At 44.7% G+C, this 22,321-nt stretch overlaps 3 protein-coding genes across 6 annotated transcripts; all 3 read left to right on the top strand.

The window, feature by feature from the left end:
- Window positions 1–41: 41 nt before the first annotated feature.
- On the top strand, window positions 42–3,000 carry zbtb8os (zinc finger and BTB domain containing 8 opposite strand). Its single transcript, XM_067242974.1, has 7 exons — window positions 42–366; window positions 604–628; window positions 735–856; window positions 1,097–1,179; window positions 1,822–1,874; window positions 2,490–2,526; window positions 2,718–3,000. Exons 1-7 carry the CDS (start codon window positions 285–287, stop codon window positions 2,802–2,804), a joined length of 489 nt encoding a protein of 162 aa, XP_067099075.1. The 5' UTR covers window positions 42–284; the 3' UTR covers window positions 2,805–3,000.
- Window positions 3,001–7,999: 4,999 nt separating this feature from the next.
- khdrbs1a (KH domain containing, RNA binding, signal transduction associated 1a) lies at window positions 8,000–13,907 on the top strand. Of its 3 annotated transcripts, XR_010877410.1 has the most exons (11): window positions 8,000–8,309; window positions 8,796–8,923; window positions 9,098–9,214; window positions 9,305–9,451; window positions 9,558–9,685; window positions 10,158–10,446; window positions 10,531–10,607; window positions 10,706–10,764; window positions 10,924–11,065; window positions 12,882–12,942; window positions 13,216–13,907. XR_010877410.1 is itself a non-coding variant. In XM_067243377.1 (9 exons), the coding sequence occupies exons 1-9, from the start codon at window positions 8,162–8,164 to the stop codon at window positions 11,025–11,027; spliced, it is 1,197 nt and encodes a 398-aa protein (XP_067099478.1). In that variant the 5' UTR covers window positions 8,000–8,161; the 3' UTR covers window positions 11,028–12,463. The 3 variants fall into 3 exon arrangements, 1 of the variants encoding a protein (XP_067099478.1); XR_010877409.1 differs by lacking the exon at window positions 13,216–13,907 and having other exon boundaries at window positions 10,924–11,089; XM_067243377.1 differs by lacking the exons at window positions 12,882–12,942; window positions 13,216–13,907 and having other exon boundaries at window positions 10,924–12,463.
- A 2,726-nt stretch (window positions 13,908–16,633) lies between these two features.
- Window positions 16,634–22,174, top strand: tmem39b (transmembrane protein 39B). 2 transcript variants are annotated; one of them, XM_067243100.1, is made up of 9 exons: window positions 16,634–16,797; window positions 17,530–17,728; window positions 17,976–18,195; window positions 19,203–19,286; window positions 19,433–19,587; window positions 19,823–20,156; window positions 20,367–20,554; window positions 20,776–20,896; window positions 21,602–22,174. In XM_067243100.1, exons 2-9 carry the CDS (start codon window positions 17,598–17,600, stop codon window positions 21,833–21,835), a joined length of 1,467 nt encoding a protein of 488 aa, XP_067099201.1. In that variant the 5' UTR covers window positions 16,634–16,797; window positions 17,530–17,597; the 3' UTR covers window positions 21,836–22,174. The 2 variants fall into 2 exon arrangements, with proteins under 2 accessions (XP_067099201.1, XP_067099202.1); XM_067243101.1 differs by having other exon boundaries at window positions 17,581–17,728.
- Window positions 22,175–22,321: the final 147 nt, after the last annotated feature.

The raw sequence follows: 22,321 nt of genomic DNA on the forward strand, positions 1-22,321 counted from the left end.
GTTAGAACCAAGCCTAAACCGTGACCGCTTACTTGATTGAACCTTCAGTAGTATTTATATGGAGCATACTATATGGATATATATCCAATCCTGTTAGACCTATACATTTCAAGTGCACATGCACAACCGATTTGGAATTGGTTGGGTGGATGTTTTCAGCCTGTGATTGGTCGCCCGATACTTCCTGGTCCTGTTGCGTGTTGTTGAAACAGCAAGTTGATTAAGAATATTCTTTCGTTTATTTGAATCACATTTCTATCTTGTGAGAAGTAAATACATCGATCATGACTGATCGTGAACTTGATCTAACCGAGTCTCAGAAAGAAATCAAGGCTAAATATCCGGAGATCAACAAGAAGTATGAATGTGAGTCTGTAGCAAGAGCTTTTAGAGTTGTATGTAGCTATACCCTACTGTCACATAGTCCTCTCATATCATGCCGTTACTCTCCGCTGCGTTAAACAACGTGCTACACAAATGTTGATCTTATATGACAGCGATGCCATCATTCCCGATTACATCATTTGTATACTTAACCTGTACAGAGAACCAACTAAAAGTAAAGATCTCAAACCACGAGTCAATATTGCGATTTTTCTTTAGATTTGGACCACACCGCGGATGTACAGTGAGTAGATCCTGAATCACAACAAAGGTTGAAGTCTAGTCTGAGATGTACTTTGTGTATTCTATCTGATTATGTTTTCAGAAGGCTGTTTTTGATCCCACCCCAGAATCCACTCCTGGGGCGAGTCTCTGGAGGAGGCTTTTGAGCAGTGTGCTATGGGCATGTTTGGGTACATGACAGACACAGAGACGGTGGAACCCATTGATACAGTTGAAGTAGAATCAGAAGGTGAGCTACCAGTTTCTGTTGGTCCATGGCAACAGAAATACCCAATCATAGAGGGAATGGGGGATCCAAATGAACCACTTTGACATGTTATGTCCAATACTACAGCCCACCTTTAAGCCCACCTCTCTCTCTCTCTCTCTCTCTCTCTCTCTCTCTCTCTCTCTCTCTCTCTCTCTCTCTCTCTCTCTCTCTCTCTCTCTCTCTCTCTCTCTCTCTCTCTCTGTACCTCTTCTCTAACAGGTGATGATATGGAATCACTTCTATTCCATTTTTTAGATGATTGGCTGTTCAAGTTCAGTGCTGATCTCTTCTTCATTCCCAGAGTAAGAGCTCTCTTCATGCACCACTGTTGTTGTTGCCCCCTCTGGTGGCCAAGATAGGGATTCCCTTGTTGTAAACCTGAACGTTCATCCCTGTACTGAGGCTAAACAGCAGTTAAATAAAAGAGGCTCTTGCAAACGTTTTTGAAAGAATGTATTCAAATGCAAGCTAAACTGTGCCAAAGACTTTTCAGAAAAATACTTTCATAACGGCTTGTGTGTACAGAGGACAATTAAAAACAATTTCAAACTGAAAAGCAGGGGGTAAACTAAACAACTGACCCTTTCATGATACGTTTCGTCCAAAAGGGTGCGCAGGTGGCCAAAGGGGTTCAGACCAGAACCAAGCCTCCTTATCTGTGTATATACAGAAAGATATACAGTACCAGTCAAACGTTTGGTCACATTTTCCATGTGTCCAAACTTTTGAATGGTACTGTACATTCACATATACTGTTAAACATGAAACTGTGTTTTAAACATGAAACTGTTTTAAACATGAGTACAACTGGCACAACATTAGTATGTATGTAACCCTTCTACCATCACTTTCATTAATAATGGGCCCATTGTTCTTCTCCAGCATGTTATACTCATGATAAAGCTAGCAAAACATACCTCATCCATCCTGATTTATGTTTACAGGAGGTGAAGGTGTTGCACATTGATAGAATGCAGTTCAGGATCCGGTCCATTGGGTAAGGCCATCTGAAGTTACTTCCCTGTTTAGTTGTAACCGCAGGGAAGAGTTGGAACACGTCTCCAGAGACAGATGATTCCAGGAATCCTCACACTCTTAAAGGGACAGTTCACCCCAAAAAGCATATATTTTGCACTCAACAGCAATGTCTCCTTCCAGAAATCATCACCTGGTTACTAAAGATAATCTGTAGACTTTGTTGTTAGCAGTTTAATGTAGGAACAATTTTCTTTCTTGCAAATTTCCTATTTAAAACTGCTTGCAACTAAGTCTGTGGATTATCTTAACCGGGTCATGATTTCTGGAAAGAGACATTGCTGTGGAGTTTCTGCACCAGGTACCCATAGGGGGAAATATATCAAACATGTATAAGTGATTACAAACCAAATACAAAAAATTGCTGTAACACTGTTTTAAGCAACTCAAACAGTCACTTGATTATTGGGTAGGCCAACCTCTTGGAGGGTTACACATCATTCTATGACATAAAAACTCCACCTTAAATAATGGGCTTTCAGTGCTCCCACATCATAGACAATATTTAAGTATACTCCCTTTCATGTGTATTTTGACCACAGTGACTCAGGTATTAATGGATGTTTTTGTCTTGTAGGTGGGGAGAAGAGTTCAGTCTGCTAAAACACCCTCAGGTGAGCTTAGCAGATGTCTGACTGTGTGTACACAACTGGAAAACAAGTGATGTTCACCCACATACTACTTAATGCATCACCCCTTTCAAAGGCAGCTATACATACCAATAGCAATATCCTTTTTGTCATAATTGTGTTTCATGTTTTTTGACAGTGTTTTGACAGTGTTTCTAAATTTGGTGTCATTTCAGGGGACTGAGGTAAAAGCAATAACTTACTCAGCCATGCAGATCCATGATAAGGAAAAGGCAGAGATATTTGCCATTATTGACATCTGAGGACATTTCTGCAGATAGTAACTGCCCCGAGGACATGGGGGTGTGCTGAAACATAATACGTTGTTGGGTTAGGGTTACGTTGTTGTGTGTGGAAACTTGACAAGTTAGAGCTGAGGGAATTGAGAACTTGTGATGAACAGTTGATCAACTTAATTTTTATTGTCAAAGAGGCATCTATAAATACCAAGCAAACAAAGTTTTGGGAGAGTAATTGTGTGCACAGTGAAGTTTTCTGGAATGGTTATGAAAGTTAAGACCAAAGGGGATCATTATACTCCCAACCCTGTAATCATTTGTCAGATGGAAACACTAAACCAACCAATTGTAAAACCTATCCAGGATATTGGTACCCATAATATTTTCAAAATGTTCTCAAGAAAGGTATTTTCAGGTGGTAGTTAATTTATTATGTAAATAATCTAGGCCGTGCTTTTTTTTTTTTTTTAATCTAATGTAAATACATCACATATTTGATTCAAATGCATTTGACCCATTTCCTCATTTTAGTGCAGTGTTTGTTTGATTACATACTGTAAACATACTGTTCAGTCATTCCCTTGGTTTGGTTATGTCATGGGAAAAGGCACTTTGTCTACAGTTATGCACCTTGTCAGTTTCATCTGTGTAGGTTTCGGATTACTTCACCTTTCACTGATTTAATCTCTATTCTTGAAACATGAGCTAAACATCAGTTAGCTGTAGTCTGGCTGCTGGACCTTTGTTGAAGAGGGCCTGACAGGATCAGTCGGGTAGGATTGCGAATAGTTCTTTTCTTCTGTATGCACATTCCAAGGACCACCACACAGAGGAGTGCACATACAACAGACAGTGGTATGACTGCCTTCTGGTGTGTTCCTCTTTCTGGGCAAGGTGCTAGGACAGAGAATGAAAGAAAAAACAATGCTTAGCTGATAAAGTAAAACATAATTAAATGTTTTGAAACATTCCAGCAGTAGGGCCAGCCAGCCAACATTACTTGGAAGATGGTAACTAAACATTGTCATCTTCTTTGTTCTTTGTTACTGCCCTTGGTCTGTAACCAAACACTATTGAGGACAAAGAAAGTGTTTCATGTCTCAAACAGAAACTGTAAATAGGCTAATACTCAATGACTCACCATGGTTTAAGGTTACTACTCGTTCCAGGGTTTGCTTGACATGCTGGTTCTTCAGAATGAAGGTGAGGTTGAATGTGTTTTTGCTGTTGTCCAGTGGCACAATCTGTGTCCTCAGAAAGAGAAGCCCCTCCCGCAGAGGAGACACCTGTGTCTGGTGGACAAGCTGCTGGCCTGCAGAATCCTCCCACTGCACTTGTGCCTCTGGATAGCCTTCCGTCTCATACACAACACTGACGCTGGTCCAGTTCACCTGGATACTCAATCTAGGCTCGGAGTACAATGCTGGTGAAACAAAAACACAAACACTGAAAATCATCATGGTTATATTTACAAAAACAGGGTTATGGTAAAGTTTTGAACTATTGTAGTCCTGCAATAATTTGACCTAAACAAAAAAAGTTGATCCAACAATCACTGTCATAGTGTGCCCTTCTGTTTCATATGAGCTTAATTAACATCATTGTTATCCTGCAACTTCTAGTGAGCCGAGTCAGTGCATGGAAGTTCAAGTTCCCAGTGCATGTTCACATATTAAGACATGGGATATAAAAGGATGGAACATTAGTGTCCTCCCAAACAATGGGAGTGAAATGTGGGAGTTTGTGTAATCATAATCACTTTATTAATTCTGCTTCTACTTAATTGAAATACAACAACTCCAGTCTCACAAACTCTCTTCAGTATATAATGCCTCTCCTTACATTTACATTTAGCAGACGCTCTTATCCAGAGCGACTTACAGTAAGTACAGGGACATTCCCCCGAGGCAAGTAGGGTGAAGTGCCTTGCCCAAGGACACAACGTCAGTTGGCATGACCGGGAATCAAACTGGCAACCTTCGGATTACTAGCCCTAGCCACCTGACTCCCTGAACTCTCCTTGTGTTGGATGGTTTACCTGCATAATCCACCTGGACCTGTGTGCTGTGTGCTCCCTGCAAAGTGCTCACAGCGCACAGGTAGAGCCCAGCATCCCCCAGTCTCACTCCAGATATCATCAGGGACGCGTTCCCAGCCTCCAGCTCCGACACAAACAGGACCGTCCTGTTCCTGTACTGATGGCTCTGCTTGTCCAGCTTGTCTGCACCATAGTAGAAGCTGTGAACCACCCTGGAGTCTTCTGCCCTCTGCCATGTGATGACCAGGCTCTTCAGCCCAGAGAGGCGGTCTGGGGAGAAGCTGCATCCCAGCACCACGGCTCTCTCCCGAATTGCCACCACATGCCTGGAGGGTGTGGTCACTTCAAAACTATCTGAAAACAGAAAACATCAGAACCAGTTTTGTTCAGAAAAAAAGATCTAAAAAAGTTTAGGGCCACACAGACACCTAAACTTGTACAGGGGTGGGGTAAAAATCCCAGAATGAATAGAAATTATTCATCTCAGTTCCAGCTTTTGCACATTACTAGACTTGAGAAGAACTATTTCAAGTACAATAGTGTAGAAGACTGGAATTTTAGTCTTATTTACAGACTTAATTCATGTATATGCTTTTGGCAATGATAAGAGAACCAGTTGTTTTTACCAAATCAGAATCAGAATGGGATTTATTCGCCATGAAAGTTTGCACAGACAAGGAATTTGCTTTGGCAGGAAGTGCATACAATAAACATATAGGGGCCTAAAATTTAAATATGTGGACTATCTATACTAAGGGTACATAAACTAGCAGTACTAAGTGGGATTAGAATTGAATTAAATATACAATAAAATAAAATATAAGTTGCCGTAAATTACAATATAAAAATACAAATATTACTAAAAATACAAATGTACAAGATACAATTTTGTAATGCAGTGCAAAAAGCAGTGTGTTTTAAGCAGGAAGTCATTAGAGTCAGTGTGGTCCCTTGGCCTTGTTGAAGAGGACAACAGCGGAAGGGAAGAAACTGTTTTTGTGGCGTGAGGTATTGGTCCTGATGGACCGCAGCCTTCTGCCGGAGGGGAGTGACTGAAACAGGGAGTGTCCAGGGTGGGAGGAGTCGGCCACAATCTTCCTCGCTCGCCTCAGGGTCCTCGAGGTGTGCAGGTCCTCGAGGGTAGGCAGATTGCAGCCAATCACCTTCTCAGCAGTGAGGATGATACGCTGCAGCCTGCTCTTGTCCTTGGCAGTGGCAGCAGCGTACCAGACGGTGATGGAGGAGGTGAGGATGGACTCAATGATGGCTGAGTAGAAGTGCACCGTCATTGTCTTTGGCAGGTTGAACTTCTTCAGCTGCCGAAGGAAGTACATCCTCTGTTGGGCTTTCTTGATGAGGGAGCTGATGTTCAGTTCCCACTTGAGGTCCTGGGAGACGATAGTGCCCAGGAAGCGGAAGGACTCCACAGTGTTGACTGGGGAGTCACACAGGGTGATGGGGGTGAGTGGGGCTGTGTTCTTCCTGAAGTCCACAACCATCTCCACTGTCTTAAGAGCATTGAGCTCTAAGTTGTTCTGGCTGCACCAGGTCACCAGGTTGGCTGCTTCCCACCTATAATCAGACTCGTCTCCACCAGAGATGAGCCCAATAAGGGTGGTGTCGTCCGCAAACTTCAGGAGTTTGACGGACGGGTGACTGGAGGTGCAACTGTTGGTGTACAGGGAGAAGAGCAGAGGAGAAAGGACGCAGCCCTGAGGTGATCCGGTGCTGATGGACCGGGAGTCAGAGACTTGTGTTCCCAGCTTAACGCACTGCTTCCTGTCAGACAGGAAGTCTGTGATCCACCTGCAGGTGGAATCAGGCACGTTCAGCTGGGAGAGCTTGTCCTGAAGCAGGGCGGGGATGATGGTATTGAAGGCAGAGCTGAAGTCCACAAACAGGATCCTGGCATAGGATGCTGGGGAGTCCAGGTGCTGTAGGGTGAAGTGTCTTACAACTTCCAGGTAGTAGTCTCATACAGAAAATATTGTAGTTGCTTCAGACTGATTAAAAATGACGTTTATGGAATGAGCAAACGGAATGTAAATTGATTGAAAAATTGGTCCTTCCAGCTATACTGAATTAAAGTATGCTATCCATTTTATATTGTATTTCTGTCTGTTAGCTACTTCGCCCCCCCCCCCCCCCTCATATGCAGTTCAAGTCCTCCTCAAAATCGTCACTTGGGCTACACAAAAAGTTGATCCATCCAAATTAGGTTAATTATCTTCTGTTTTTCATATATTCTCATATAGCCTAGCCTACTGCCCTCCAGTCATGTTTATTAAAGCAGTCCAAAAAAGACAATTTTACGATTATTAGTTTAAATAAAATATTTCTGATTCACTGGCTGGCAAGAGTGACAACATTAAGCTATTCGTTTTCCTTAAAAAAAAGCCGCAAAAAATTGAAAAGCCGCTTCTTTTGTTCGCTTGACGATGTTTCTCACTTGTTCCCAAGACAACTAACTTTACAGTCATAGCCTAATAAAATCTTGCCCGTCATCAAGTTTCCAGAACATTATCGTTAAAATTCCAAACAAAGCAATGCATCAATTCAAAACAATAGTCTACGACGTCTTACCTGTACAACTGGATAGTGTCCAAAAGAAAGTTAGAAACAGCATTTCTGGTATCACTGTTTTAACTCCAAGAAATAATGATCGGACAAATCTAGCTCTAAGCTTCTAGCTCTAGCCCAGTGGTATTGAACTTTTCGAGGCAAGCGCTTTATCTGTGCCCTATTCAGGTTTTTGTCGCCCCATCAAAGTCGGCTATTATTTTGTTTTAGGCCTATATAATAAAATAAAAACATTACATTGAATTCCAAATAGCAGACAGTTGGAATATCATTATCAGGGAGCAAATAAGCCATGTGAATATACATTTTATTTAGGAGTGTTAAACAAATGAAACGATTTTCACTTTTACATTGAATCTTTAATTCTGTCTCTATTGAACACAAATAACATATTTCTACGGTAGTATTAATCACTTTAAAGTTCGTGGATGTGGCAATTTGGTTGTGATCCTCCATAGTGCTGCAGTGTAAGTTGGCTTGATGAAGATGAACCGCACTCAAGTTGTCTAGGCCGCTAGGCGGCGTTAATGCAATTTTTAAAAAACACTTCAACGAAGAAGATGTCTGCTCATGCGCTGTTACAGCCACAGAATCTGCGGCCTTTTCTCTTTGTCCAAGAAGCGCTGGTCAGGGACGGATCTTACTGAGCATTTCTGCCACATTTAGCATCATTACTGACGAGGTTTAGCAAACTCTGCACCCTAAAGGGTTGACCTGGAGGCGTTGTTAGTCGAAATACGTTAGCTACCTGTAACTGAACACCATGATGAGCCCGTCAGAAATAAAACCCGAGACTGGTGTCGTTGCTAAAAAAGGCAAAGTTGATGAAAGCAAGTATCTACCAGAGCTTCTTGCCGAAAAAGACAGCCTTGATTCGTCGTTCACACATGCGATGAAACTCATATCTGCAGGTAATGTTAATACTATTACGTTTAATTATTTTACTAGCGTTAGAAGTCAAGATTCTCTCATTCATATTAGCTTACCAGCTAAGTACGTCACTGAAACATTCCATGTGCAGGCTAACCAAGTAGAGCTAGCTAGTAAAAAAAAAAAAAACAAGCCCGGCGCGGCTCACTTGAAAATGATAGCACACCATGTCGATGTAGTGTGTTTTTGTTCATCTAGCAGGCTTATAAAACAACGCCTGTCTAGCTTTCTACGATAGATTAAAATTCGCGTAGTAAAGATGCTACATTTGAGTGATATGGATACCGGTGAGTTGGGCTAGCCTGCTCCTTCACCAGCAGGGCCGCGGGATGGCTGTGAGCGCGTGTTCACTGGCGCGAAGTGTGCTAAGCGAACCTTTCATTCTTACACGTTGTTATTGCTATAATTTAAGTTATTTATAGCTACATGTTAATGTATGACTTAACATGTACTTGTCCCTTGTCTAGAGATTGAAAGGATTCAGAAAGGAGAGACCAAGAAAGAGGCAGACAAAGAAACATACCTCGACCTGTTCACGACGAGGAATATCAAGGTTAAGGAGCGGGTCCTCATTCCTGTCAAGCAGTACCCACGGGTTAGTAGAGCGGTTTACTGTCTGATCTAGTCATTACAATCCATCCATCTCTCTGTCATGTTCCTGAGACAAGGACTAGTTATGTCGGAGGCATGGTAGTGACATGCTGCAATATTCCTAAAACCTAAAGTTAATGAATTCGATTTTGAAACCGTTTCCACTTTCTCCCCATAGTTCAATTTTGTAGGTAAAATCCTGGGACCCCAAGGCAACACCATCAAGCGTCTTCAGGAGGAGACTGGAGCTAAGATCTCCGTGCTGGGCAAAGGCTCCATGAGGGACAAGGCCAAGGTAGGAGTCGGGTCCTGGGATCAGTGCTATCCATGTCAGTCTGGTGACTTAAGCAGAATAGTTTTTTGCTAATTGTGCGGTGTCTCGTAGGAGGAGGAGCTTCGTAAAGGTGGGGAGGCCAAGTACGCTCACCTGGGGATGGAGCTGCACGTGTTCATTGAGGTGATGGCTCCCATCCCTGAGGCCTACGTGCGCATGGCGCATGCCATGGACGAGGTCAAGAAGTTCCTGATCCCTGTATGTATACTACCCTCACTCCCACTGCTGCCCTCAGGCCTCCTTCTCACACCCAACACAGTCCAGCTCTACTCTCTCCAGACTAAGCCCCTGTTCCTGTCTGCAGGAGACCTTGGAACATGAACAGTTCATGGACCCTAACTACCTGAATGGAGCTCAAGATGGATCAGGCAGGGGCCGGGGAGCCCCAAGCAGAGGCAGGGGTGGGCCCCCACACAGCTCAGCTGGATCCAGGTAGGCCCCCAGACAAGGTAGACCCCACACAGGAACCAGGTAGGACAGATGATTCTAGTGACTTGATTCTGTCTGCAAGGAGGATTAGTTTAAATGAAGGTATTTCCAAGTAGCAGTTTAGGGATTGGTTTCTCTTGGTATTGTCTTGAGTACAGGTGTACGACATCTATCAGTAATATCATACATGGTAGATCCCTTAGTGGCTGCTGCTGTATGTTGCGGTGCGTTTTTGTCCAACAGTGTAGATGCGCACTTCTCTACACAATCTACTGTAACTTTGTTTAATTCTGAACCAATTTCCATGACATTTGTTTTGTAAAATGAATATATACATGTAACCAGTAACATCATTAATTCCATGAAGTGACCAGTATCATGTTCAATTTCCCATGTTCATGGCGTGGTCTCTGGCTTCCTGTATCTGGTCTCTGACTTCCTGTATCTGGTCTCTGACTTCCTGGATTTCCTTCAGGGGCCGTGGGATGCCACCTCGTGGAGGGGCCCCTCGCGGAGGAGCCCAGCGTGGAGGAGCGCTACGAGGGGGCCCATCCAGAGGGGGGGCTGCTAGGGGAGCACCTGCGGGGCGCGGGGGACCCCCCTCATCGTCTTCCCGAGGGGGCTCGGCTCCTCGTTCCAGGCCCCCCACACCAGGGGCCCCCCGGATGCTGCCCCCTCCAGCCCACGCCCACCAGCAGCACCACCAGCCCCAGCAGCACCACCAGCACCCCCCTCCGCCCAAACCAGAACCCTATGAAGAATATGTACGTCCCATCTTATATCAAGTAGTTATGTGTGTGTGTGTGTGTGTACTCCTGAGACTCACTTTGTGTGTGTCTTGTCCCCAGCCTGCTTACGAAGAGGCGTACGCTGAGCCTTCTTACGAGTCTTATGATGCTTATTACAGCCAACAGGCTCCTCAGGCGTGAGTACACAACCCATAACGTGCTGTGAGCGTGTGCTGTGAGCGTGTGCTGTGAGCGTGTGCTGTGAGCGTGTGCTGATGGCTTCCTTCTTGTCCAGGGACACGGAGTACTACGACTACGGACATGGAGAAGCCCAGGAGACCTGTGAGCCGTATGGTAGGAGCACTAACACTTTGATTGTTTGGATGATTTGCACTTCTACTCAGATTCACGTAAAGAAAACAATGTTACATATAGTTACTAGTTCAGCCACCAAGTAATTACTAGTTAAGTCAAGTCATTGCCTGAATATGGAATTGTGTGTTTGTGTCTCAGCTCAGGATGACTGGGAGGGCTCCTGGCCCAGCACTGGGGGCAAGGCCCCGCCCCCCAGGCAGGCTAAAGGAGCCTATCGGGAGCACCCTTACGGCCGCTACTGACCCTCCTCCCGAGGGGGACCTGGCAACTGACTCCCATAGTAACCCACTTTTAACTCTTCAAAGTAATTTTTCTCCCTTTCCAGTTTTTATGTTTCAGGTCTTTTTTTTTTTTTCTGGACCAGTAGAGTTGGAGGGGTCTCAGTGACCCCTAGTCTAGTCGAGAGCGTGTGAAGGCGTTGAAATTCATTGTTTATGTTAACATTCAATATTTGCTTCTTTTTTTAAGCAGACAGTTTTAAATTCAAATTTAATGTAATTTACTATATAAAGAAAGGTGAGGAAGAAAGAAAAAAAAACGTATACTTTGTCGTTAAATGGTGTCCGCGTTTTGAGGTTATTTCAGCTAGTTTTAAGTCATGATTTCCTTTAACAATTACAGACTCTAACCTGTATTTCCAAAGTATTTAGTGTATGGGGTAAAAATCATTCAACACCGCGTTAATGTTTAGTCTGCAACTAGAATTAGACTTGATGGAAGAGAACTGAACAAAAAGATGTAGAAAAAAACAAACCCCAGTCATGTTTCTTGGATTTAGCTTAGTCATGAAATCTAGTCCTACACTGCTGAGGAGCCTGTCCTAATATCATCTAAATCATTTCAATTCAACGTATTCTCTAGACACCTTTTGCGTTTGTCTTATTTTGATCCATCTCTCATTGAGCTGACAAGTCTGATCAGAAGTGATCTGTATGTTTGTCTAAAGAACAAGAGCAGGGTCCTCCTTGGGGCAGGTCTGGAGAGACACATGTCAAACACAATATTATGTATATAGGCTTTAGCACAATATTGTATATTGCTTTAAATCTGTGCCGTCTCCAAAATGCATAACGCTTGTGTTCTCTTGCCTAAATAGGATACTAAATATATATCCAAAAATGTTTTGCTGCAGTGCGTTGTATCAATAAAGCCTAATTTGTCTTTTTAGTGAAACCTAAGATGGTATTTTTGCTTTTGTGGTATTAAATTGCTCTTATTTCTGAAAAACGTTAGTTTTGAGATTCTCAACCATATTTAAAAGGCTTTAGGATACTGTATGTTTGTAGCTAAACGATGTTTGCTCCAGTGAGGCTTCCTCTTCATCCCACTCTGTATTCAAAACACATCTAGAAGAAACCTGTCACCCTCAAAAATAAAGATACCGTTCTTAATCAAGGTAACGTATCGACAAATACTTGTTTGACTCTTGAGAATTATATGACAAAGTCGACTGCTTGGACATGTTTTATTTGACTAGTCGGTATATAGCACATTTCCACTAGCTCCTGGAGCCATGTATTTCAAGACGTTTGAAATGACTGGTTTTCAACAGTATTTCAAGTCAAGCTTACAGGGATCTTACTTGGCTTTGATGCAAAGTCATGCGGACTGTTTTTTTTATAAAAGAATATCGCAGAGGAGAGGAAGCTAAAAGCCTAAAGATCGCCACAAGGTAAAACTAACCCCAACCTCACTTGTTAGATGTTTATTGTCTGATGCACAAAATCAGGGGAACTGCGAGCCAAAAACCTGTTATCGGAAAATTCACAAGTGCAAAATGTTATGAAAAAGATAACTCAAACAAAATGGCTGTACAATTTTTTTTTTTTGTGGTTGTAATGCAACTCATGCTCAAATGAGCACATTAATGGTCCAATCATTTCACTTATGAATATCATAATTACAATTACTCTTTTTTTTTTATTCATTTAGAATGATGCTAAAATTAAAATTCTACAAAAGTTACTTGTACAAAACCAACAACTTCAGCTTGAGTTGCATGACCCTTGTAGTGTTAAGTGATAATTGCATGAATGTATTGCAGCATAGATGCTCCTCCAGAGTGCCAGCTCAGAGGGCCTGCTTTCTGCCCTCAGGTGGTGACGGGAGCGCCTCCTGCAGCCATGGAGACCTGGACTGGCCACAACTCAACTCATGGTAAGTTGTGGTAGAAGGTTGGTGTCACGGACCTGCTAACTATACATTTCTAACACGGCTGTATAAGTTGTTAGGCCTCTCCCCCTAGACGGATGAACCAGAAGAGGGCTGTAACAGTAATTGTCTTCACTTTGAGTGAGGTCATGGTAACATGCACTTAGAAGCAAGGCTGTCATCTCTTACAACAGGATTTCTTTCATTCCCCCCTTATAGCCAACTGCAAGGTGGTGAAAAGTTTGATTGCTAAGTGTTTCCTTTTCTCCATGTCCACAGGTAGTGATTACAGAAAGACAGCTCAAAGCCTTGGGGGCCTGCAGACTGGTGTTTGGGGCCAACAGAGCTGGTAGACCTTAACCCTAACTGGTAGAAAGCCTTCAGAATGGGGTGTGATTCTGTCTGGTGGATGACTCGGTCACCTGTATGTCTCGCTCAGGGAATGTCACAGATGCCAGTTGGCCAACCAACCCAACAATGAACTTTACTACAGAAATAGCAGACAACATAGGATGGCCAACTGGCATCTGTGACAGGAACAGGTCGACCAGAGGCCCGGGTCACCTGTGGCTCGTTCAGGGAACAGGTCGACCAGAGGCCCGGGTCACCTGTGGCTCGTTCAGGGAACAGGTCGACCAGAGGCCCGGGTCACCTGTGGCTCGTTCAGGGAACAGGTCGACCAGAGGCCCGGGTCACCTGTGGCTCGTTCAGGGAACAGGTCGACCAGAGGCCCGGGTCACCTGCGTCTCGCTCAGGGAAAAGGTCGACCCGAGACCCGGGTCACAGACGCCTTACTGGGGGGAATGCTGTACAAGTTTTCAGCTGCAATTTCCAGTTGTGACAAAGCAGGACATAAACGGCATCAAACATTTTATACTTTATTTTTAATAGCAACCTATTGTTTAACTTTCTGATTTTGTTAATAGTACTGAATTAAGTGGTGTCTAACTTGGCTAATAAAGTTTTGTAGTATTGAAGACCATGTCCAATGTATTTGTAAACCGTCCTGTTACTCAACATGTCAATGGTTGTCACAGCATGCAGCATCACGCTGTCGGTAGTTGTTCATGCGGGCCAGTTTTGATGTGAAACCAGGCTGCCCTCCGTCAGCGCAGGGAGGACGAGGGGCCGGTCTGCCTCCGTCAGCGCAGGGAGGACGAGGGGCCGGTCTGCCAGGACTACGTCACTATGGGGTTGAAGACACAGGCTGCTGAGTAGGCAAACCATCTACTTCCTCACAAGGAGGGAATTTCATCACTGTTCACTTGCTCATGGCAGCTCAGCGATGGCTCCAAGTTGCGTCCTTACATTTAGAAACTATCTAAACCAGGGGTGTCAAATCCTGGTCCTTAGGGGCCGCTGTCCTGTACGTTTTAAACGTTTCCCTGATCCAGCACGCCTGATTCAAATAAATGATCGTTATCAGGCTTCTGCTGAGCTTGATCATGATCCATTCATAAATGGATCAGCTCTAAATACAATTTACTTACAGGATTTGACGATGTCCATAAGTTGGCGGTCTTGTACAATGTGCAAGCGGGACGACTGCCATGTTCCCCAGTGTCTGTTATTTACAACAAGCAGTAGCCTATGTATTGCCTTTTCAGTATTGTCTCAAGAAAACCCCTTTGTGATATTACCCTTTACCCTTATATATTGCTCAAGCTGTAAACAAACGAGTTAATTACGTGGGTTCATCACTCTTCAACAGCTATTCATAATTATTTCGCAATTAACGAAAGTCACACTAGTCACACCACACTGTTTAATCAAAGCCACACTGTACGATGCTTAATGAAAGCCACACTACGCTGCTTAATCAAAGCCACACTGTACGTTGCTTAATGAGACACTGTACGATGCTTAATGAAAGCCACACTACGCTGCTTAATGAGTCACACTGTACGATGCTTAATGAAAGCCACACTACGCTGCTTAATGAGTCACACTGTACGATGCTTAATGAGTCACACTGTACGACGCTTAATGAAAGTCACACTGTACTATGCTTATTGAGTCACACTGTACGCTGCTTAATGAGTCACACAGTACGATGCTTAATGAAAGTCACACTGTACGATGCTTATTGAGGTACACTGTACGCTGCTTAATGAGTCACACTGTACGATGCTTAATGAAAGTCACACTGTACGATGCTTAATGAAAGCCACATTGTACGATGCTATATGAAAGTCACACTGTACGATGCTTAATGAAAGTCACACTCCACGCTGCTTAATGAAAGTCACACTACGCTGCTTAATGAGTCACACTGTACGATGCTATATGAAAGTCACACTGTACGATGCTTAATGAAAGTCACACTACGCTGCTTCATGAGTCACACTGTACGCTGCTTAATGAAAGTCACACTCCACGCTGCTGTAGAGAAATCAGTTTTACAACTTGCCATCTCATGCTATCCATTGTTGAGAAATTCACATGACACTAGTTCCATACATTTTTATTAGCCTTGCAAATAACTTTCCTCAGGAACATTGTGCAATGTGCATTGATGTAAATGCATGACCAGGTAATGAAGATTTTTTCAAGAATATAGCACACGATTAGTTGCTTTGGTTTTTGTTAAGAGCCGTTTCAAAACGGGACCCGCCCTCCAAGGGGGCAACCAGCAAATATCCCCTTAATTTTCTCAGTAGGATATTGATTGTCAGCCATAATGTCTAAGCCATCCAAGGTAGACAGACCACGAGCTACGAGGTTGTGAAACGAAAGTTTCTGCTCCTATAAAAGCCACAAGTCGGTATGAAATAAACCTTGTTATTTGCGATCTTCTGTTGAAATACTACACTACCCACAATCCTAAGCAAAACAACACTGACTGATATATCCGATTGGTCGAACTCGTGGTTACCATGGCGACGTTTACCGCCCACGCGACCAAGGTTAAAAATTTTGTTTGAGCAGGAAAATAAATTAAACGTACATATATGCCAGTGGTGGTGAAAAACTAAAGATATCGGACAACAAAAGAAAAGCTTTATTCAGTCTACCAAAAGTGACCTCTTTCTTTGGTCCAGCATCTGTAGAGCTCACCCTTCCGGCGACAGCAGCGGCGCGCCCGGTAAACTGCATCGTTTATGATAAATTCGGTTCAGTGTCAGTCAGACTCTTTTTCTTTGCTTTTGTGAAATAATTCCAGTTGACGGGATGTTTGAGATGTTTTTTTTAAGTTAGCCCAGACAGCTGAAAATATACTGCGCTAATAAATTAAGCAGTGAAGTTGCCGTGCGTGAAAGAGCGAGGCTTATTCCAACGTAAAACGCTGTATAAATAATTGTATATCGTTTCAATCAAATGGTTGAGATTATTCTATGTTGAGCTGCCCTGTTCATGAATCTGAAGGTGCACGTAAAAAAATACTATACCATTGATGCAAACCAACAGGAATCATTGCCTTTTCTGCTCTATTATGTTTATGTTTTATATTGGTATGGATCCCCATATTAGTTATTGAAACGGCCCCCCAGATTCTTAAGGCCGCCGCTGTTAAGAGCATCTCGGATGTGAGGACATTTGCTAACAAAAATCATATTTTCCACGATTGATATAACTGAGGCATTTGACTGTGTTTCTGTTTATATAAACATCTGGATGAGATGTAATATGTGAAGATTAGAGGAATGTTTCTTTAAATAATGACTCCCTCCCACATGCTCACGTCCGCGGCGCGCCCCCTACCTACTGCACAGCCACTCTCACATCAACAATGAGTATCTTCGTTTACCATTATGAACAATTCGGAACTATTTCATCAGAGACTCAGACATTCTGGATTGTGTGACTTCATATTGTATGTACAGCAGTACCATTTCGACTAAATTCATTGCCCAGTCTCCGGTAAGCTTACATTTTCTTTTAATGGGTGGCTCATCTTGGGTGTTTATCTGCTAGCTAGCTACGCTTTGCTAGGCCGCAGTCTTTTGTATTTTGTCGAGCATGCATTTTGCCATCTTGGCGGAAAGATTGGGGTCTCAAGCTCGTGGGCAGACGTTCAATTGCATGCATACTTTTAATGAAAACATGCGTAGTCCTTGGAAAATATATTTAGTCATCTGTCAATTCGCGATGAGAGATGCAGCTAACTGTGAAGTCAGCTTCCGCAAAACCTGTTGATCCTAGAATTGCTAGCTAAAACAGGTCTTAAAGTGAGGTTTGTTATTGGTTAACTACATCAAACATACACTTATGTTGAATTACATAATGGTGTTGCCAATCATTCAAATTCAACGCACTCTTATGCTCAATAGAGAATAGTATAATATTTAGAAACTAATAACTGGTATTTAATAATTGACACAGCGGAAAGCAGAACATTGTGGTCAGATCTAACATCAGATTTTCCCTCCATGCATGTCATTAACACAGACTAGTCAGATAGTTTGCTATGGTGTGTCAGAAAACGAGATTTCTGCTTTGTATAGATCAAAACGACACCATTCATTACAATTTCATGTCGCTTAGATGTATTAACGATGTTGTCAGTTTGATCAGTGTTGCAACTGAGGGTGCACCCCCACCACTGTCCAAAAATATATTAGTTTGAACGTGACTTTAACTTCTCTGTTACAGGAGGAGTGTGTTTATTGTGAAATTCTCGCATAACGCGCTCTTATCATCTAGCGGTGGGCGTGTCAGGGATGGCAGGCGGCCGGAGAGGGGCGAACCGCTCTGCTTATTGCCGGTCTCCGCTGAGCAGCGAGCCTGGCTCTGTTGGCAACGGCAACCACTCCACCAGCTCCCCAGTCACCGGGGTGCGGTCCCGGACCCGGTGAGCCAGGCCGGGAGGAGGGAGGGCTGCTGTCAGACTGACCTGTTTAGTTAGTGAATCTCTAGGAATAGTCCTTGTTTACTCACTTTCTGGGGAGAATAAAGAGAGGTATATCAAGTATGGACATAGGCTGATAATTAATATATGTTTAAATATTTACAGTTGCCTTGAAAAACGTTAAGGCTCTTGTTCAACGTCTGCTTTTAAAACTGATAATTGTCTGACTGTGTGTGTGTGTGTGCCCCAGGAACGGCTCAGGTGCAGGTATCTCCAGCCCTCCGCTGGCTGCCCAGACGGTGGTTCCTCTGAAACACTGTAAGATCCCAGATCTCTCTCTGGAGCGCAGCGTGCTGTTCGAGCTGCACCTGTTCTTCTGCCACCTCATCGCCCTCTTCGTACACTACGTCAACATCTACAAGACGGTGTGGTGGTACCCGCCATCACACCCCCCCTCACACACCTCTCTGGTGCGTCAACACGATCAGTGCTGGGCTGTTTGACCCTCTGTCCTGGCCCAGACGCTAGTGCTGGGCTGTGTGACCCTCTGTCCTGGCCCAGACGCTAGTGCTGGGCTGTGTGACCCTCTGTCCTGGCCCAGACGCTAGTGCTGGGCTGTGTGACCCTCTGTCCTGGCCCAGACGCTAGTGCTGGGCTGTGTGACCCTCTGTCCTGGCCCAGACACTAGTGCTGGGCTGTGTGACCCTCTGTCCTGGCCCAGACGCTAGTGCTGGGCTGTGTGACCCTCTGTCCTGGCCCAGACGCTAGTGCTGGGCTGTGTGACCCTCTGTCCTGGCCCAGACGCTAGTGCTGGGCTGTGTGACCCTCTGTCCTGGCCCAGGCGCTAGTGCTGGGCTGTGTGACCCTCTGTCCTGGCCCAGATGCTAGTGCTGGGCTGTGTGACCCTCTGTCCTGACCCAGACGCTAGTGCTGGGCTGTGTGACCCTCTGTCCTGACGCTAGGGACTTCTGTCTGGGTTTGTTTTCTAGTGTCAGCAGCATTATCATGTCTGAGGGCTTGACTGAACTTGACTGTTTAAAGATCTAAGTATCTCTGTTTACACTTGGTTTTAAAATGTCCTGTTACATCCATGTCTGGAACCAACATTAACACTGCTGAAGAGATGTGGTCAGTTACATTAACACTACTGAAGAGATGTGGTCAGTTACATTAACAGTACTGAAGATGTGGTTGATGTGGTTAGTTGTGTTTGACTGATCGGTCCAGGTGGTCATTTACACATGGATTTAGCACTGTGATCCGCTAGTCCAAGACTCAAAAACCTTAAAACCAAGTGTAAACAGGGTCAACATTGGCCCTGTGTGGTTGAGGTTGGGGTCAACTGTGGCTGTTTGTTGGTGTTGCTTCTTGTGGACTATGTGACACAGGCAAAATCATTATGTGAATGGGAAGTCATCTTCTCAGTATACTGGTTTATATGGAAGGTAGTTAGCCTCATGCTTTTTCTCTTGTGCAGAACTTTCATCTTATTGATTATAACATGCTGGTGTTTACGATCATCGTGCTGGCTCGAAGGCTGATCGCAGCAATTGTGAAAGAGGTATGTGTCGGTCATGTGTAGATGTAATAGATGTTCGATATCTCCTTTACTGCTCTGAACAACAAACACAATGTTATTGGCCTAATCTCCCTCCATTCCTGTCTTTCTCCCTCTCTCTGTCTGTTCCTGTCTGTTTCTCCCTCCAGGCCTCTCAGAGTGGGAAACTGTCCTTTCCTCACTCCATCTTCTTGGTAATGGCTCGGTTTGCTGTGCTCACCCTGACGGGCTGGAGTCTGTGTCGCTCCCTCATATACCTGTTCAGGACCTACTCTGTTCTTAGCCTGCTGTTCCTCTGCTACCCGTGAGTATAGCCCAGCACACCAGCCTATCACAGTACAGACCAGCACACCAGCCTATCACAGTACAGACCAGCACATTGGCCTATCACAGAGACCAGCACACTGGCCTATCACAATGCATATTTAAATAAATAAATACATGATTTAGTGTACATGAAGCTCAACAGCTGCACCCAAACCAGGACACTTTAGTGCTTCCTGTGGTTCTGAGGAATAATCTCTAGCTTCCCTCCTCAGGTTCGGGATGTACATACCCTTCTTCCGTCTGAGCAGCGACCTGCGTCGGCCAGGCCCCTTCTCCTCCATCGCCAGCATTGGCTCCAAGGAGATGGGGGGCCTGGGGGCTGGGAGGGACTACCTGACGGTGCTGAAGGAGACCTGGAAGCAGCACACCAGCCAGCTGTATGGCGTGCAGGCCATGCCCACCCATGCCTGCTGCCTCTCGCCCGACCTCATCCGCAAGGAGGTGGAGTACCTGAAGATGGACTTCAACTGGAGGATGAAGGAGGTCCTGGTCAGCTCCATGCTCAGTGCGTACTATGTGGCCTTCGTCCCTGTGTGGTTCGTCAAGGTGAGTAGCTCGGACTGTTGGCATGATGAGTTGTATTGAAGTATCTTGAGGTGTGATGAGTTGATGTGTCGAGCATTATGTTTTGACTATCAATACTGATTGCATTTTTGAAGTAACTGACTAAAGAGGAGATTGTCTGAGCAGTCTGGTCCCAATGTAAACATTTGTGGTGATGTTAAACTGGGCTCTGTGCTTTCTGTCTTCCTGCAGAGTACCCAGTATGTGGACAAGCGCTGGTCATGTGAGCTCTTCATCCTGGTGTCTGTGAGCACCTCGGTCATCCTGATGAGACACCTGCTGCCCCCACGATACTGCGATCTCCTCCACAAGGCTGCTGCGCACCTGGGCTGCTGGCACAAGGTGGACCCCTCCGTCTGCTCAAACGTCCTGCAGCACATGTGAGTACCACACAGCTACACACAGTGTGCAGCTACACACAGTGTGCATCTACACACAGTGTGCAGCTACACACAGTGTGCAGCTACACACAGTGTGCAGCTACACACAGTGTGCAGCTACACAGTGTGCAGCTACACACAGTGTGCAGCTACACACAGTGTGCAGCTACACTGCTGCTCCGCTGTAGAACCACTCCCACAGAGCTTTCTGTCATCCCCAGATGGAGCGAGGAGTACATGTGGCCGCAGGGCGTCCTGGTGAAGCACAGTAAGAACGTCTACAAGGCCATGGGCCACTACAACGTAGCCGTGCCCTCCGACGTGTCGCACTATCGCTTCTACGTGAGTATGACCGTGTGATCACCAGCCTAGAGAGACCACTGCTCACCAGCCTAGAGAGACCACCACTGCTCACCAGCCTAGAGAGACCAGCAGTGGTCAGCAGCCTAGAGACCAGCTGTGGTCACCAGCCTAGAGAGACCAGCAGTGGAGACCAGCCTAGAGAGACCAGCAGTGGAGACCAGCCTAGAGAGACCAGCAGTGGAGACCAGCCTAGAGAGACCAGCTGTGGTCACCAGCCTAGAGAGACCAGCAGTGGTCACCAGCCTAGAGAGACCAGCTGTGGAGACCAGCCTAGAGAGACCAGCTGTGGAGACCAGCCTATAGAGACCAGCTGTGGAGACCAGCCTAGAGAGACCAGCTGTGGTCACCAGCCTAGAGAGACCAGCAGTGGTCACCAGCCTAGAGAGACCAGCAGTGGTCACCAGCCTAGAGAGACCAGCTGTGGAGACCAGCCTAGAGAGACCAGCTGTGGAGACCAGCCTAGAGAGACCAGCTGTGGAGACCAGCCTAGAGAGACCAGCTGTGGAGACCAGCCTAGAGGGACCAGCAGTGGTCAACAGTCTAGCTCTGCTGGTTTGGCAATGATGAACTTAAGACAAGCACACATCTATCCTCTGCTTGTTGGCCATCTGTGTTATGGCCAACATAGACAGCCACTGTTAAGTGATGGACTGAATGGATTCTTAAACTCTGTCTTTCTCCTAGTTTTTCTTCAACAAGCCGTTACGAATATTGAACATCCTCATCATCTTAGAGGGGGCGATGATTTTCTACCAGCTCTACTCGTTGATATGTTCAGAAAAGTGGCACCAGACCATATCCCTGGCTTTAATCCTCTTCAGCAATTACTATGCCTTCTTCAAGCTACTCAGAGACAGAATAGTCTTAGGCAAGGCCTACTCGTACTCAAACAGCTCTCCCGACCAGAAAATAAGTTAAAAGACATAAGTTATTGTTGGTCATTCATCATGGAACAAGAAAAACATGCATGAGAGCTTTGTATTTTTTCTACAACTGCATTTTGTGTCACTGTTGTTTTTTTTGTTCTGATCTGCCATAATAAAAAGAAACATATTTTTGTATTCCTTTAGAACGAATGCCCTTGCCTTCATTAGGAGGAGTGGTCCTGGTTTCTTATCATTAATATAATACTTTCTTGCCAACAAGTGACTGTTCTTCTGCACTCTGTGAACCTAAGAATTTCCACAAGTGAAGGTGACCAGTTTGCCAAAAGTTAAACACAAGATCTACTCCTATGCTAAAGCTACGACTAGTATTACTGAAGATGGGACATTGGACAACTTTATTGGTATGCCTAAGGCCTGCAATACATTGTAGTAACTTGTTCTGAATAGATTATATTGATTTTATAAAAGCACCTGTCGGGTCCATTTAAATGGTTTCCAATTGTAGCCTACTGCTTTC

This window comes from Osmerus mordax, chromosome 9 (assembly GCF_038355195.1).
Source record: "Osmerus mordax isolate fOsmMor3 chromosome 9, fOsmMor3.pri, whole genome shotgun sequence".
NCBI classification, from domain to species: Eukaryota; Metazoa; Chordata; class Actinopteri; order Osmeriformes; family Osmeridae; genus Osmerus; species Osmerus mordax.